At 51.5% G+C, this 16,800-nt stretch overlaps 1 protein-coding gene across 1 annotated transcript in view; it reads right to left on the reverse strand.

The window, feature by feature from the left end:
* The window catches only part of PELP1 (proline, glutamate and leucine rich protein 1), a 394,967-nt gene extending 380,056 nt beyond the window's left edge, over nucleotides 1-14,911 (reverse strand). The window contains exon 1 of the mRNA XM_078670231.1: nucleotides 14,748-14,911. Coding sequence (XP_078526357.1) covers nucleotides 14,748-14,870 — 123 coding nt within the window. The 5' untranslated portion in view covers nucleotides 14,871-14,911. The remainder of the gene's footprint in view (nucleotides 1-14,747) is intronic.
* Nucleotides 14,912-16,800: the final 1,889 nt, after the last annotated feature.

Raw genomic sequence — 16,800 nt, forward strand, 5'->3', positions numbered from 1 at the left:
GGAGTCTTTAAGGTTTTGCCAGTGCGCGAGGGATCTGCTATGGGGGTCAGCCCTCTCTTCGAGCCAAGGACGCTGCACCGCTCTCCCCCGCAGAATGTGGCGGCTCCTCTCTAGGGCGGCTGAAGGGCACCCCAGCTCCCTCACCACTATCGTTTCGTGTCTCTCAGAGGGCAAAGAAGCTGCGCACAAGTCCCCCAGGGGTTTCAAAGCAATTGAATGGGGTACTCACGCGTCTTCAGTAGCTTCTCCCCCCCTGCTCCGAGGCGGCCGGCCAGGCTGTGGGGTGCAGGCCCTAGCGGGTGTAGCGTGTCGCCCAGCCAGCCGACTACGATGCTCTCTCCAAACAGGGGGGGCCGGGCCACACACCTCCTGCAGCACTGTCAAGCAGCCAGGCCCAGTCCGACCCACCGGTGAGGGGGAGAACGCTCAAGCCACCCCCGCAGCCTCCCGGGCAGCGTCGTCCGCTCTGAAGTCCGCTCTGAAGTGGGGGTGAAGTGTTGCAGGTCCAGCGTGGGCCCGCAGGCAAGGGCAGCAGGGCTGGATTGTGGTGTAGGGCCTGGGCCGGTGTGCGCCTCTCAAGGCAGGGCCCCGTCTCTCCCCTCCAGAACGGCAGCGGCAGCAGGCAGGGTCAACTCTCCCGCACCCGGTTCCGCTCAAGCAGGCGGCCAACACTAACGGGAGCCCCGATGTTCAGCAGGGTCGGGCACCCTGGTTGAAGGTGCCGGTCAGAGAAGGCAAGATGGCGGACAAGGCCCAGTTCGCTCCACAGGGGAGGGGGAGAGCGCCCCAATCGCCTCTGCGGCCCCACGGATAGCGCCCCCCGCCCCGAAGCAGGGGCGCAGTGACCTCAGGCCCAGCTCGGTCTGATGATGGATCAGGGACCAGGTCCGGCTATGTCTCTGGAGTCGGGGTCCGTTTCTCCCCACCCAGACGGCAGCGTGGGTTGGTGGGGCCGACTCCGCAGCGCCCGACTCCTTTTCAGCAGGCGGACACCACCAGCCGGGGGCCACAGTGCTCGGCAAAGTCCAGTCGCAGCCCGACAGGCCAGGCACCCGAGCGGAGGGCGCCAGACGGGGGAGGCAAGATGGCGGATAGTACCTTCAATGGGCCCAGTCGTGGCCCAGTAGTCCAGGGCGTTCCCGCAGTCACCAGGGTGCATCCGTCGGTAGGCAGGGGGGGAATGCAATGGAGACAGCTCACCAGTTCGTCCCTGCGACAGCTTGTGATCCCGCAGCAGGGTCTCCCAGCAGTAGGCCAGCCGGCGGCTTTTCCGCGCCAAGCGTGGCCTTGCGTCTCCACCAAAGCCGGGGCCTCTCTTAGGGTCTGCAGCCGAGTGCCCGCAACGCCCCTGCCTGGGGGTCGCCCCGACGCTGGCAGCCCCGTCCCCTCCGTCCGCTGATCTCCCGGTGTGCAGTCCGCGGCTGGGGGGGGGGGGGATCAGCCTCGGAGGATCCGCTTGTGTCTCTGGTCGCCGCCTCAGCGCTGGGAACTGTTCGCAGGGGAAACGAAACCAGGGCGCCGGCCGCCAGGCGCGGCGACAAAATGGCGGCAGGACTCCGGCAGCAGAGTGTCCAGGCCCCTAGCTGCCCTCAGCTGGGTCTCCCGCACCGGAGTGGTCTCCCAGAGGGTCACCTCGTACCCAGAGCTTAGTTAGTAGATGAGGCCCCCCTTGAAGCCCCCCGAATTTCGCTTATGATAGCTTATTTAGGCAGCGGGGTGACGGAGCTCACTCGAGATGCGCCCGGTCACATCGCTGTCTTGGCCACGCCCCCCCTAATGTAGTTTTAAACGAACTACAATTGTTCACTCAACAATATTAATAAGTGTGTAATCTTATTTTTTTTACTCAATTGCATGATGCCTCTGTAGGGCTTTATTGCTATTATTTTGTTCTTACGCACAGGTAGGAATTTAATTTTCACCACCAATCTCCTGCTCTGTCTTTTATATGAACATTTGTAAGTGTTTTAGTAAGCTACATATATTCTTTAGTTATTGCATTATGATTGGGTTTATGTAGTGTTTCTTGAGAGGCACATGCCTGGCTCCTTCTGCGACATGCCTGTTTCGGGCTGCAGCACGTGCCACGTGACACGGAGTGCGCTCGTGCCTCCCCTGGAGCCAGGGAATGCAGAAAAGAAAAGCAGGCAGCGTTTTCAGTGCGGTTCATAGGAGAGGGTGAGGGTGAAGGGAACTCAGAGCTGCGGCAGTCCCAGGGCCGGAAGAGACCTCCTTACAAACGGTGAGTGCCCTTTCTGCTCCTCTGTTCTCCTACCAGGTGCTTTACAAACACTGCTGCCTGCACTTTAAAGCCACTCTTCTGATGCCGTCTGCCCTCTTGGACTTGCAGCACTTTAAATAGGCAGGTACCGCCAGCCTCCAGGAGTATGCCGTGCTGAGTGGAACACGGCACTTTAAAAGTTACAGTACAGGCACTTCTCGCCAGGACTGAGGCACTTATAAGGGGCCAGGATCGTAACTTCATACGTCTGCGGCTTCAGAGTACCACCGCAAGCCATGCTGCCTTCCGTGAAGCCGGCCAGGAAGAGAGCAGTTATCGGCGCGCGGCGGAGACGCTGGCGCCGTGAGCGTACGCGCGACGAAATATGCGCGTGGCCAGCTCTTGTCGCTCCCTCTCCCATTCACAATGCTGCGCGCGTGCACAGCTCTTGTCTCGTTTTGTCGGATTTTGTCGGCTGAAACGATCGCTATAGTTCTCTGGCGAGAACGCGCTTTTCTAGCCGAGACCTAAAAAGTATTTGCACTACTCTCTCTGCCCCAATATGACTAAACTGCGCTTCCTTTCTATACTAATATAATAAAGAGAGAGCCCAAACCTTTGAGGCGAGTAATCTCAGGAACCACAGCACCAATCACAACACCCAATACAGCGTTGGAAAGGGCAGTTGCAGCAGAAGGACATGGGCTATGCAGACACCCACCATATACATTTAAAAGGTAAAAGAACCATGCCAGCAAAGTAGTCCCTTGTGGGTGTGTCTGTGTTGTGCTGTGGGCGTGACAAATGCTGGGGGCATGTGGTACGTTCCGCCCTTCATGCCATGTCTCATATCGTGTGCTAATCCCACCCTGCTCCCTTTAAATACCCCTGCACCCCATAATCATAACCCACCCATACTCCTTAAAATACCCCAACACCCTTTAACACTAACCCATCTTAACCCTATAAATATACCCCTGTACCCCAAAACCCAAACCTAGCCCTGAACCCTATAAATACCCCTGTACCCGGGGGCGCTAGGTGGCGCACTAGTGAATGGACGCCTTTCTGTGAGGCTCCCACATCCTGGCGAACTTAATCCTTCATTTCTCCTAATTTTGGCAACCTACCGGCTTTTCCCATCTGTGCAGGGAACCCCATGGAAGCTCCGGTACGATTTTGGGGCCGATAGCTTGCAGTCTGGTCGGGAGAGGCGATACCGTCCCCAGCGGTCCTGATCGGTGGAGGTGGCTGTGCAGCCGGACGGCCCGCCTGACTACGCGAGACTGGGGATTTTGTGGAGACGGCTAGGTAGCGAGTGGCGCGAAAACGCCGGCGGATACCGAAGCGGCGGCGGACGACGAACGCTGTAGCCCTTGCTGGTAGCCGAGATCTGCACCGTGAGTGGATGTCTGTCTGGCCCTGATGAGCCTTCTCCCGTTTGCACATTGCTAACCTGCAGCCCCTGCGAACCTTGACTCGCCGTGCTTCTCGCCGAGCGCTGCCGGTGCCCTGCCAGTACACAGCAAATATGGCGGCTGACTCTGAAGCGAAGGTTGCACTGTGAACGGAGGGACTTGGGACCTGCTTACCTGCCTTGCCCTCCAGGTGCTGAGGAGCGGAGAGGATACGCTAGGCTGAGCGTTGGTGCTGTACGCTGGTGGAGATTCCTGCTGGCTGAGAGGGTCGCCCTGAAACCTGCGCGACGCGAGGAGCTCGATTCCCCGACCAGTGACCAGCTTAATCGCAGTAAGGCACCCCTCTGCCCCTGCTGATGGCCTTGGTTTTCGCTGTCCGGGGAGAAGACTACCTATAGTGGGATATACGCTGACCTACGGCTCGTGCATACATTCTTGGGAGGGCTTCATTAACGCGATCCTTCGAGGACACCGCCACGATATTGGTTTGGGTACGAACAAGTTGGCCGCGCTCTCCACGGCTAGGGTGCTATACTGCCGACTGACTGCAGCCCAGCTACTGGACTACATACACACGCCCGTTTGTGGCCTGCCTGGATGGGGTGTCTGTGACTTCTAACTTGGGGGTGCTCTCGAACGGCCCGCTCAAGACCTGGGAGCCCTGCAGCTTCAGTGGGACGACTGTTGGATGGTGCACGGTGAGCCTGATATGCTGTGAGACCACTGGGGTGCTGACAGGTCTGGACCAGTAGAGCTGCCTTCGGCCCCAAAAACTCAACAGAGGCCTGTTCTGGCCACACGCGCACATCCTGCGTGGTTTACTCCCAGGCGGCGCGTGGTTTACACGGGAAACGGCGACCGGTCTAGCCTGCACACCTGACATTGCGGAGAGATTCTGGTTGCTCAGCTCATTGCTTATAGTGGTACACCGTCCTGACCGGTGGCGAAGATGGGAAGGCCAGACGCACGCCAACCGAAACTCACTTTTGACGCTACAAAAAAAACGACTCGCACCAGCCCGGAACAACAGAAACAGACCGAGGCCAGTGGCTCTGGTGATGGCCAACCGACCACCTCCACAGATGTCCAGGAAATCCTCCGTGAAATGCGCCAAGGATTTGCGACCATAGCGGACAAGGAAGACAGGATGTCTTCACGTATGGATGCTGTTGTCCATAAATTGGATGTGCATGAGGGGAGGCTAAAAGAAGCGGAACAGCGGGTTTCGGACATCGAGGACACCTCGATGCAACACACGACACGGCTTACACGGATGGATGATCTACTGCGCACTATAGCAGCCGAGAACGAGGATTTGGAGGCGAGAAGCCGGCGCAATAATATACGCTTAGTGGGTATTCCGGAATCCACCAATGTGGGAAAAATGGAGGAATATGTGGAAAGACTCCTGCTAGCAGCGGTGGGCCTGGAAGCATTCTCACCCCATTTCATAGTGGAGAGGGCGCATAGATCCCTGGGACCTGTGCCCAAACCGGGCATGAAGCCAAGACCTATCATTGCCCCCTTGCTGAACTATAGGGATAGGGACACTGCCTTGCGTGCGGCTCGGACCTCCAAAACACTCTCCTTTGAGGGCAACAATTTTACGATATACCCAGACTTCACGCCTATGGTGCAGGAGGAACGCCGTAAGTTCTTAGATGTCAAGGCGAAACTTCGCAATCTCCAGGTGGATTATGCTCTGCTCTACCCGGCTCGACTGCGGGTCACTTGTCAAGGGCGTCAGAGGTTCTTCACGAAACCACAACAAGTAGAAGACTTCATCAAGCACTACAAACGTACAGCACATCAAAATGGGGATGGCGAGGATGAGCCTGACCGGAGACGCGACCATGTGGAGGAGGATGAACAGTGACCTCGCAGTTTTTTTGAGACTTCCTTGTATTGATCGGACTCCTGTGCGTGAGTACTGACTTGCGGGCCACTCTATGGCAATGTATGTGTTTGCTGATATTTCCTCCTCCTTAAGTTGAGATGGGACTGGGAGATGGCCCGGGGGAAGCTGAATTTGGATACTGCTCGCCGGGTGCCCCCTCCTCTCTCCCACTGGCTGGTTGGACCCCGCCTGAGGGAGCTAGTGGAGCAGAGGGGGAAATGTGTTGCCACCTGGAATGCTACCTAGAGGGTATTACCCACACTGTTATTGTTGGTATAGGGTATGTTCTCACCCTTGGCTGTTGAGGGAGTTGGGGTGGGTTGGGAGGGATGATGAAACTGGCAAGTTGGGGACGCTTCAGTGGGAGGTTGGGAGGGCAAGGGGGAGTGCTTGGGGGTTGTGCGAGTTGATTGAGTGCGGGCTACACAAGCTAACAGACAAAGTGGTATACAGGTTAATCGGTAATGGCAGGAGCGATTGCACTATGTGGTTAATTTGTCTGCCGTATGGTAATTTCAGAAAGATGGACAAAACTGACACTTATGGGAGCGGGGGAAGTTAACAAATGTACTTTTTTATCATGGAATGTGCGGGGGCTTAAGGACACATGTAAATGCAGACAGTTGGTGGCATACTGGGATAGACATAACGTACAAGTGGTTATGCTACAAGAGACGCACAACCCCGCATCTGTCACGTCCACTTCGGTAGGAGATGGGCGGGAGTAAGGGTTTTCTCAAACTATTCCTCATATGCCAGAGGTACTGCTATCCTTATTCATCGCGCCCTCCCATTCACGCTCCAAGGTCAACGTGTAGATAAGGAAGGGAGGTATGTGGTATTGTGGGGGAGATTGCGGGGGGGGGAAGACACTCACTATTGCCAATTGTTATGCTCCTAATGTTGATGACCCCCAGTTTTTCACTACGCTCTGGGGGATAGTGATGGATGTGGGTTCTAGTCATCTAATTTGGGGTGGAGACTTCAATGTCGCTTTACTCCCAAGGCTGGATAGAGCAGATGGGTGTTCGACGTACCACCCTGGGGCGAGAGATGTCCTTCGAGGGATAGTAGATGAAGAGGGGTTAGTCGATGGATGGAGGCACCTGCATCCGGATCTGCTGGATGGCCCACACTTCACTTCATACACTGGAAAATGGGCGAGACTAGATTATATTCTCGTGTCAAGAAATTTAGCACCACATAGCCTGACTGCGCAACATCTACCTAGGACACACTCAGACCACTGCCCAGTTCTACTGACTATAGATATGCCTGGGTTTAATAAACCACGTCCACCTTGGCGATTGCACCCTAACGTTCTAGTAGACACGGTTTTCCGGGAGGAGCTCAGGGAGGCTATAGAATAATTTTTTCCTCGTAACAAGGATACTGTGGATAGTGTGGAAACGGTCTGGGAGGCCTTCAAAGTTACAGTGAGGGGGTGGTGCATCGCCAAAAGCTCTGGGGTACTGAGAGACATACAGCGCACACTCCATAGGTTAGAGGACAGCCTGCGAATACTGGAGAGAGACAAGGTGCGGGGAGGAACAGGGACAGCGCAGCAAGAATTCAGGGCCAGATTATCAGAATATGAAGCGGAGGCGCATAGAGAGGTGCAGTTTAAGGGTAAACACTGGAAAGCCCGCGCCTACAATGAGGGAGGGAGACCGGGTAGGGCACTGTCCATGGCGGTTCGCATGGCACGAGGCTCGAACACCATCTTAGAATTGAATACGACAGACGGAAGGGTGTGCAAGGACTCAGCTGGCATACTGAACACACTCCAGACACACTATGAACAACTTTATACATCACGGGCGACTGGGGACCTTGACCTGGATGGCTTTCTGGGGGATATCGCACTCTGCTGGATAAGCGATACCCATAGGCAGTTTCTAGGAGCTCCACTCGAGTTAGATGAAGTGAGAGACGCCATAATGTCCTTGAGCAACGGGAAGGCGCCTGGTCACGATGGGCTTCCCGCAGAATTTTATAAATGTTATGTTGATATCATGGCACCTGTCTTGCGGGAGGTGTTTGAGGATGCCTTGGAGGTGGGCGTACTGCCGAGATCCATGAGAGAGGTTGTGATCACATCTCTGCTTAAGCCGGGTAAAGACGCCACACAATGCGACTCGTATCGCCCTTTATCACTGTTGAACTGCGATGCCAAAATTCTGGCCATGGTGCTCGCCACGAGACTCTCTCTGCTCAGGACCACACTCATATTGCCTGATCAATCAGGATTTGTTCCCACAAGATCTACCTCACACAACCTCCGTACTGTTTTCTCCCTAATCCAAACGGTGAGCCCTGAGATACCGCTCGCTGCTGTCTTTTTGGACGCATCGAAAGCCTTCGATTCCGTGGAATGGGGGGGTTTTATTCACGGTATTACAGAAGATGGGCTTTCCCCCGATCTTTGTGGATTGGGTGCGTTTACTATACACGGCTCCGAAGGCGAGAGTGCTGGCGAATGGGCTCCTGACTGATACTTTTGCAATAACGAGGGGTACCCGCCAGGGGTGCCCCCTCTCCCCTTTACTCTTCGCCATAGCGATTGAGCCACTGGCCTGTCGCATTCGACAGCTACATAAAGCCAGCGCCTTTAACTGTTTTCAACGACAACTCTCTATTTGATTATATGCTGACGATATCACCCTATACGTCAAGGAGCCCCAAACTACCTTGAATACATTGCTGCGGGAATTTGTCGCCTTTGGAGGCCTGTCTGGCGTCTCTATCAACTGGAGTAAGTCCCAGTTTTTCCCCCTAACGCCTGCTGTGTCGGAATTTCCGCTCGATTACCCTCTGGAGTGGTGCTCCTCGGAGTTGCGCTACAACTCTCGAGAGACAAGGGAGACACATTGCGGCTGAACTATGGAGTGGCTATAACTAAACTGGCAGACTCAGTGACCCGTTGGATTAAACTACCCTTGTCCTTGGCGTCTAGAGTTTCCCTCATAAAGATGGTGATCTTGCCGCGTTTTTTATATATGTTCCTCAATATACCTTATCACCCGGGTGCCTATTTTTTCAAAACTTTGCGCTCCAAACTTATACGTCTAGTATGGGGGGGTAAGCAGGCGCGTCTTCGTTGGGCGATTATGACGCAACCTTATCATATGGGAGGGTTCGATATCCCTGATTTTGAAATTTATTACTTGAGTGCGCAGGCACACTACCTGTACTATTGGATGAAACCTGCTGCCTTCATGCCACAGGTTGCGGCAGAAGACTGGATTGCCCACCCACTGCCACTGTCTGGTGTGATCCATGCCCCCAGTTCTGTGTTGGAAATGCAGGCAAACACGGTCACTTGTACAATGGACGCATGGCATAGAATAGGAAGACGTTTGCAGGCCCCGTTACTTTATACAGCTCGACTACCATTGACTTATCACCCGCAAATGGCGCTCTTCCAAGAACTGGGCTTCCGGAACATGTGTCGCCGTTTGAGAATTCAGGCGTGGGGCGATCTATTCCACGACGGGATATTTCGCTCTCGGGAACACTTTTTTGGGGATAGTACGCCTACCCCCCTAGAGTTGTTCTATTTTATACGGTTGTGAGAGGGCCTGAAAACCATACTACCTGAATACCCTCGGGAACCCCCCAGTGTTGCCTCGCTTACGGTTGTGCTGAGTAGCGCGCATGGTGCACATCTAGTGTCCAATATCTATAAAAACCTCCGGAAAGAACTACCGGTTGTGGAGAGTACGGCTAGAGTGCACTGGTCACATGACCTCGGTAGGGAAATCACGGATGACCAGTGGGAATACTGTTGTGACCTATCAGGGGAGGTGATGTCTAGCTGTCGCTTTAAAATTATACATTACAAGTTCCTCCATAGACTGTATTACACGCCTGTTAGGAAAGTCAGACTCGGCTTGGCTGACTCGGATAGATGCGGACAGGGAGGGGCGGACTTCCTCCATTTGGCGTGGGACTGCCTGCAGGTGCAGGAGTATTGGTCGCAAGTTTGTGAGGGCATCTCCCTTATGATAGATGTTACACTAGAATTGGATCCACTGCTGTTCCTGCTGGGCTATACTGCGCGCATAGCGAGGAATGTTAGGAAATACACTAATGTTGCACTGTTGTTGGCGAGGAGACACCTGGCCTGCAGATGGGGGCGGGGTCGTGCCCCTAAATTCAAAGACTGGTTGCAAGATATGTTATACTGTCAGGAACAGTATGGAATTTTCTCAGAGTTGCTGCCTCTGACCTCTAGGCCGGCTGACATTTGGGGTCCTCTGCAGACATACCTTCTACTAACTGCATCACACGGGATGGAGGGTACTGATGTTGTTGACATGACCCCAGCAGCAGAATCGGAATAGATACAAGGGCTATATATAGGAATGGGACGGTGAAGGTGGGGAGCCTGATGGCCCTACTACTGTTGCCCAATTGGAGGTGGGAGATCCCGCTCGATCAGCATTTCTGCGAACCTGGATGACTCTGCAGGGATGACTGATCTGCGGTATCATGATTGCTTGAGGTTGTGAATTACAATGCTGCTTTAGTCTGACCCTCACCCAAGCTGCTATGTACCAGGGATGTGATACCACCCCTTTTAGGAGGCATGAATGTGCCCTGTGTCGGCTCCTAGCTGTGCTTCTCTCTCAACTGCTGTATTGGCTCTATTGGCACTTCCGTTGTTCCACGTAATGTGTCTCCGTTTCCTATTCTCTAAATACTCGTAAGCTTGCTATTTGACCTGTCGTGTACTGATTCCTAAATTAATGTTGGGATGTTGAATATATCCGACGAGCTCCCACTGTGTCCATTACTGACGTATTCATCACCACGGAAATGCATGTGTATCGCTGCCGGCCTGATATGGTTGTAGGCACACTGCTGTGTATGTGAGCATGACTGACAATAAAAGTTTATAACCAAAAAAAAAAAACCCTGTACCCCAAACCTAGCCATGAACCCTAAAAATACCACTGTACCCCAAAACCACCCCTGAACCCTAAAATACCCCGTACCCCAAAACCCAAACCTACCCCCTGAACCCTAATACCCTTGTACCCTAAAACCCAAACCTACCCCTGAACCCTAAAAATAAACCTGTAAGCCAAAACCCAAACCTACCCCTGAACCCTAAAATACCCCTGTACCCCAAAACCCAAACCTAGCCCTGAACCCTAAAAATACCCCTGTACCCCAAAACCCAAACCTAGCCCATAACCCTTAAAATACCCCTGTACCCCAAAACTAGCCCTGAACCCTAAACCTACCCCTATACCCCAAAACCCAAACCTAGCCCTGAACCCTAATATCCTTGTACCCTAAAACCCAAACCTACCCCTGAACCCTAAAAATAACCCTGTACCCCAAAACCCAAACCTACCCCTGAACCCTAAAATACCCCTGTACCCCAAAACCCAAACCTAGCCCTGAACCCTAAAAATACCACTGTAACCCAAAACCACCCCTGAACCCTAAAATACCCATACCCCAAAACCCAAACCTACCCCCTGAACCCTAATACCCTGGTACCCTAAAACCCAAACCTACCCCTGGACCCTAAAAATAATCCTGTACACCAAAACCCAAACCTACCCCCGAACCCTAAAATACCCCTGTACCCCAAAACCCAAACCTAGCCCTGAACCCTAAAAATACCCCTGTACCCCAAAGCTAGCCCTGAACCCTTAAAATACCCCTGTACCCCAAAACCCAAACCTAGCCCTGAACCCTAAACCTACCCCTATACCCCAAAACCCAAACCTAGCCCTGAACCCTAATACCCTTGTACCCTAAAACCCAAACCTACCCCTGAACCCTAAAAATACCCCTGTACCCCAAAACCCAAACCTAGCCCTGAACCCTAAAAATACCCCTGTACCCCAAACCTAGCCCTGAACCCTTAAAATACCCCTGTACCCCAAAACCCAAACCTAGCCCTGAACCCTAAACCTACCCCTATACCCCAAAACCCAAACCTAGCCCTGAACCCTAAAAAAAACCTGTACCCCAAAACCCATACCTATGCCTATGCCTAAAACCACCCCTGTACCCCATAACCCAAAACTATATCTGAACCCTTAAAATACCCAAACACCCCAAAACATATACCTCAGTACCCCAAAACATATACCCCTATATCCATACTTACCTTATCCAAACATTTATAAAAAAAAACATGCTTTTACCATTCATGCATTTACAACGAATTTCGCTGTAAATGTATGCGTGGTAAAAGCATATCAAATGTAATGCCATGCGCTATAATGGCATTGCGGAGTCATGGTACTTTCGTAATGAAAGTAGGCGGAGTGATGGTATGTGGAAAGAAAGTTGCGGAATAATGGGCGTTTCCCCCGGTAAGTACATTGGTGGCACGGCGGCCCACATCTCCAGCTATATACTTATATTTTCTCACCACCCATTTGAAAAATGCACAGGTCTCTCTCATTGATGGCCAGCACCGACATACACTTTTAGACACACCTCCCGCCACAAGTTCTAGAATTGCGAACTTTAGAGCTGGGGAGCTACGTTCGAATCTCGGCATCAGCTCAACATCCTGTGATTACAGGCAAATCGCTTTGTCTCCCCGTGCCTACCACAAATTAATGTGTTCTTCTGTAATGTAAATTGTGCTCATGCCATGTTGTCGAGTTCGCGCTATGTAATATTGCAAGGAAAAATAAAGTAGGGAAACTCGAGTTCACACACTACTGAACGCGCACTCTTAAGTGCATCAGCAGTGCACTGTGAATCGGAGCGTTTCACAGGCCTGTCACCAGGGTCGGATTGGGATCACAATTCGGCCCGGGCACTGACGAAAAAAGTGGCCCACATTCAAGAGGCGTGGCCCACATTCAAGGGGCGTGCCCTTTCATGAAACACCATTTGCACAGACAAGGAATGAAAGGGGGAGGATACTGTTCTTGCACAGGACACAGGGCCAAGGTGACAATGGCCTACATGCTGAGCAACTAAAAAAAATAGCAAGGCCCCTTTCTATCACAAAATTATTCCAGCCCTCCAGCCCAGGAGCACCTGAAAAGCAGCAAAGCCCCCGCTATTACTAACCTACTTAGCCCTCCCCAGACCTTCAGCTCAGGAGCACATGAACAGAGGTAAGGCCCCTGCAATTAGTAAATTAATCAGCCCTCCAGGCCTCGGGGAAAATGTCCTGGTAGGGGAGCACAAAACACAGCTTTCTGGGTCATCCAAGGTAGCCGGGTAGCCAGGGGGGAGGCTGAGGTGAAGCTGGTGCATGGGAAGTGCCTTCCCAGTGTGTTCTGGCAGTTTGAGTGTTTACCATTTACTGTAGTATTACCCTTGTACCTGTGTATGGTACCCTTTTGTAAGTTGCACACGTCACTTTTCTCTGGTATCACACTGTATGCTACCTCTCACTTTTGTTTGCTTTAGATACTTGCACAAGTGCCACCATTGCCTACGTAACGTTTGTTCTTGTGCTGGAGTGTCTGCCATTTATTGCAGTATTATACCTCTACTTGTACTTTGTACGCTTTTGTAACCTGCACACATATCGCTTTTTCCTCCTGTAATGTACCGATTGCTACCTCATGTATTTTAGTTGCTCACTATTGTCACTTTAGATTCATGTAACTTAACGTTTACTTTTGTAATTTGTCCACTTGTAATTTTTCTCCTCATGTATTATTGCTGTTCCTAGTGTGAAGCGCTCTGACACCTTCGGGTAAAGTCAGCGCTATATAAAATCGCATAAATAAATAAAATAAAAAAATTCCAAACATCACCTGGCCCCCACAGCAAGACCCATTCTTCCTCGCCCACTATGCCCTGAATGTGAAGGGCTGTGGGCGAGGTGTTAAGACTAACACCGTTTCTGGGCTGCATGGGCCCCAGGGGGGCCGAGGTGAAAATGGCTCAAAGGCCTGAGAAACACCTGGCCCCCAGGGAGGCCGATTCTTGCAAACAATCACCCCTCCCCAGCCCAGCCTCAGCTTGATTGCTTGGCAGGGCAGGGGTGAAGGAGAGGCCACAGCTGACAATCGTCCGGCCACACAGCGAGGCTGCTTTCATTTTCTCTGTCTGTCTCCGTGCACTCTGTGGGCTGGTTTTTTTTCTCCCCTTTCCTAGTCCACTCTCTGTGGACTGGGACAGGGGAGAAAAAAACGGCCCACTGAGGCACCGGCCCTTCGGCCCATGCACGAATGCCCGCCTTGCCAATCCGCCCCTGCCTGTCACAGATAAGAAATGCTATCAAAAAGAAATCCTACAAAACAATATACTACTGGCCGGCAGCAATTCATACCCAGACAACGTCGGGACGGGCTGCTAGTAATTTATAAACGTAATATATTAGACATTATGCTAGAGTGACCAGACATCCCGGATTTGCCCGGACCGGCCTGGTTTTTAGATGACTGTCCCGGTGTCCCAACACTTGTTACACAATCAGCTAGAATGTCCTGGTTTAGAGAGAGGGTTGGGTGGGCCTGCACATTTATCACTGTGCTCAGTAGGCTCACATTCACACCGGCTATCTCATAACACCATGGACAGAGTTTGGTTAAAAAGACTACAGCTGTGGTGCCAGACCTGATTCAGGCAGCACAGCAGGATTTAATTGGGGGGTGGGGTGAATCAAAGCCTGCAGAGCCCATCCCCTAAGGAGAATCACAAAGCTCTCCTTGCAACACACCATAGAACGGCTGAGGACATTTTTAACATTCATGCTAGAGATGTGTGTTTCTGTAGCATGAAAATGAAATACTTCCTTGGCACGGGTCAGTGCAGTGTCAACATTTAGTCCAATTTCTCTGTCAATGACTGTCCTGGTTTTTTGTTCTGAAAATCTGGTAACTCTACATTATGCAAGAAATGGGAGCTCACAGGACATCGCTAGGCTCCACCCTTAAAACATGTGCTCAACCTGGATAACCAAGTACTCTCTCTCGCCAAGCAATCTGGGACAACAAAGACTTGACACCAATTCTGGTGACCAACCCCTTAACCAGAAATACCAATGCAACCAAGCTTAGGTTATATCAAGAAGTCCTCTCCCTGAACGAAATAGCACTATTGCCTCCCACTGGAATAAAGCAATTTAGGTTGTTGGGAAACTAGAACCCATTTCTAATCTTCGATCTCAATGGGTTGACAATTTGCCCAAATTCACAACTGACCCCACACTCCCAAGTTTATACCGACTCTGCAACCAGTACGCCTTCTGCTTTACTGAGCCACTCACCTGTGTCCCTCGCAGTCCCCCAGTGTCGCGGGCACCTTGCAATACACCTGGTAATGTACCCCCGAGCCGCTCCCGTTGAATCAGGCCGCTGAAAGCCTCCAGCACTCGCACAGAGCCCGCCATTGCTGCCGGCACCAACGCGCACGCGTGAAACAGAACGGGATGACAGCGAGAGGAGACTAGAGAAATACATTAAGTGACACCGAAGAAGGACTATAAGGAGGCCTATACGCTGACGACAGACACCAGACGAATTTCCGAAACAGAAAAGGGACTGTCGAAAGGCTAAAGTAAACAAGCCAATAACCACGTGAGGATGTTGTAGTCGTGAATAGGTGCAACTGAGCTTGAGGAAGGACTATAGAGTTTGTCCTGTCATTATCGAGAAAGCAGCATTATGTCAGGAGCGCAGAGTTTATTTTACACATATAAACCTGTAGGCTGTCATGAGGCTGAGTAGAGAGTTTAAGGTGGAGATCCCAGTATATTGGAGAGAGGTGATGCACGTTTGCAAAGAGGGTGGTGTGATGGAGGTCTATGGAGTCATGCTGCTGTTTAGAGGGGTGAATACAATTAAAACATGTACTGGCAAAGGCAGTAGGTCCGAATTTAAAGTGCTAACATTTTCAACGTTAGCACATTAGAGCAAGATGCACGACAGGGATCTTCTGGATCATATAGAGCAGACGGTACTATGTAGTTCCTTGTGCTGTTTTATTTTATTTATTTAGTGCATTTTTATAAAGCACGGACATAACCCGAAGGGGTCAGAGCGCTGTACAGTAGAGCTAGTTACGTTCCAAGAGAAAAGTGCTACAAAATAGAACATTACAAAGACTAAAAATGAAGGGTACACAAACACCAACACAGCACGCGGGGGTGAGGAATGTACAGGAAAAAATAAAAATTTACAATGAAGAGCGAACTTCCAAGAGGGGCTTGAGAATGAGGGTACACAAGCACAAAATCCAACACAGCACGCAGGGGTGAGGAATGCACAGGAAAAAATACAAATTTACAATGAAGAGCAAATGTCCAAGAGGAGCCGGAGTATGAAAGTATTAGTTCTGAAAGTGTCTTTGGAAGAGAAGAGATTTGAGATCAGCTTTGAAGATCCGGGTAGAGGAGGTGGCACGGAGCACTGGGGGAAGTGATTTCCAGATTCTCACCGCATTGCCTGAGAAGGATTGTGCCATCAATCTTTCCCTTTTGAAGACGGGAGGCTCAAGCAGAGGCTTTTCCACATTGCGAGAAGGTCGAGAGCCTCCGGACAATTTCAATGTATTTGCCAGGTAACGAGGGGAGGACGTGTGCAAGGCTTTGTGTGTGATGCAGGCAGCTTTGTAAATAGATCTTGCCTCGATCGGAAGCCATCGAAGATTGGACATGATAGGACTGATGTGGTCGCTTCGTTTAGACCCTGAAATGAAGAGAGCTGCTGAATGGAGGATAGATTTGAGAGGGGAGAGGTGGGATTTGGGTAGACCCGTCAGAAGAGAATTGCAATAATCCAGTCTTGAGAGAACCAGCGATTGTACCAAGGTTTTTAAGTCTCTCTCCGGGAAGAACCGACAGATCCCCCACAGAAGCCGCAACTGGTACTGTGCGTCCTTGGCAATAGAGTTGATGTGGGAGATTAAGTTGAGTCTTTTGTCAAGAATGATACCTAGAGATTTAGCGCTGTCGACAATGATGGGTTTGTTGTGGAGTAAGTTCAGCTGATTCATCCACGATTGAACAGGAGGAGGTGAGAGAGAGGTCGAAAGGAGGAGGAATTCAGTTTTGGCGGGATTTAGAATGAGTTGGTGAGCTAACATCCAGTTGTGAATGGAGTTGAGAGTAGAGTCGAGTAATGAGAGATCGTGTGCGGAAGACACCTTGAGGTAGATTTGAGTGTCATCCGCATAAAAATGGTAATGGATCCCAAATTTGCTTAGGAGGTTCCCCAATGGTTCCAGGTAGAGATTAAACTGAGTGGGTGCCAAGATAGAACCCCGAGAGACACCTTGACCTACAGCCAATTTCGACTTTTTTCTTGGGAAAACAACTGCAT

The sequence above is a fragment of the Lissotriton helveticus genome, chromosome 12 (assembly GCF_964261635.1).
Source record: "Lissotriton helveticus chromosome 12, aLisHel1.1, whole genome shotgun sequence".
In the NCBI taxonomy this organism is placed as follows: Eukaryota; Metazoa; Chordata; class Amphibia; order Caudata; family Salamandridae; genus Lissotriton; species Lissotriton helveticus.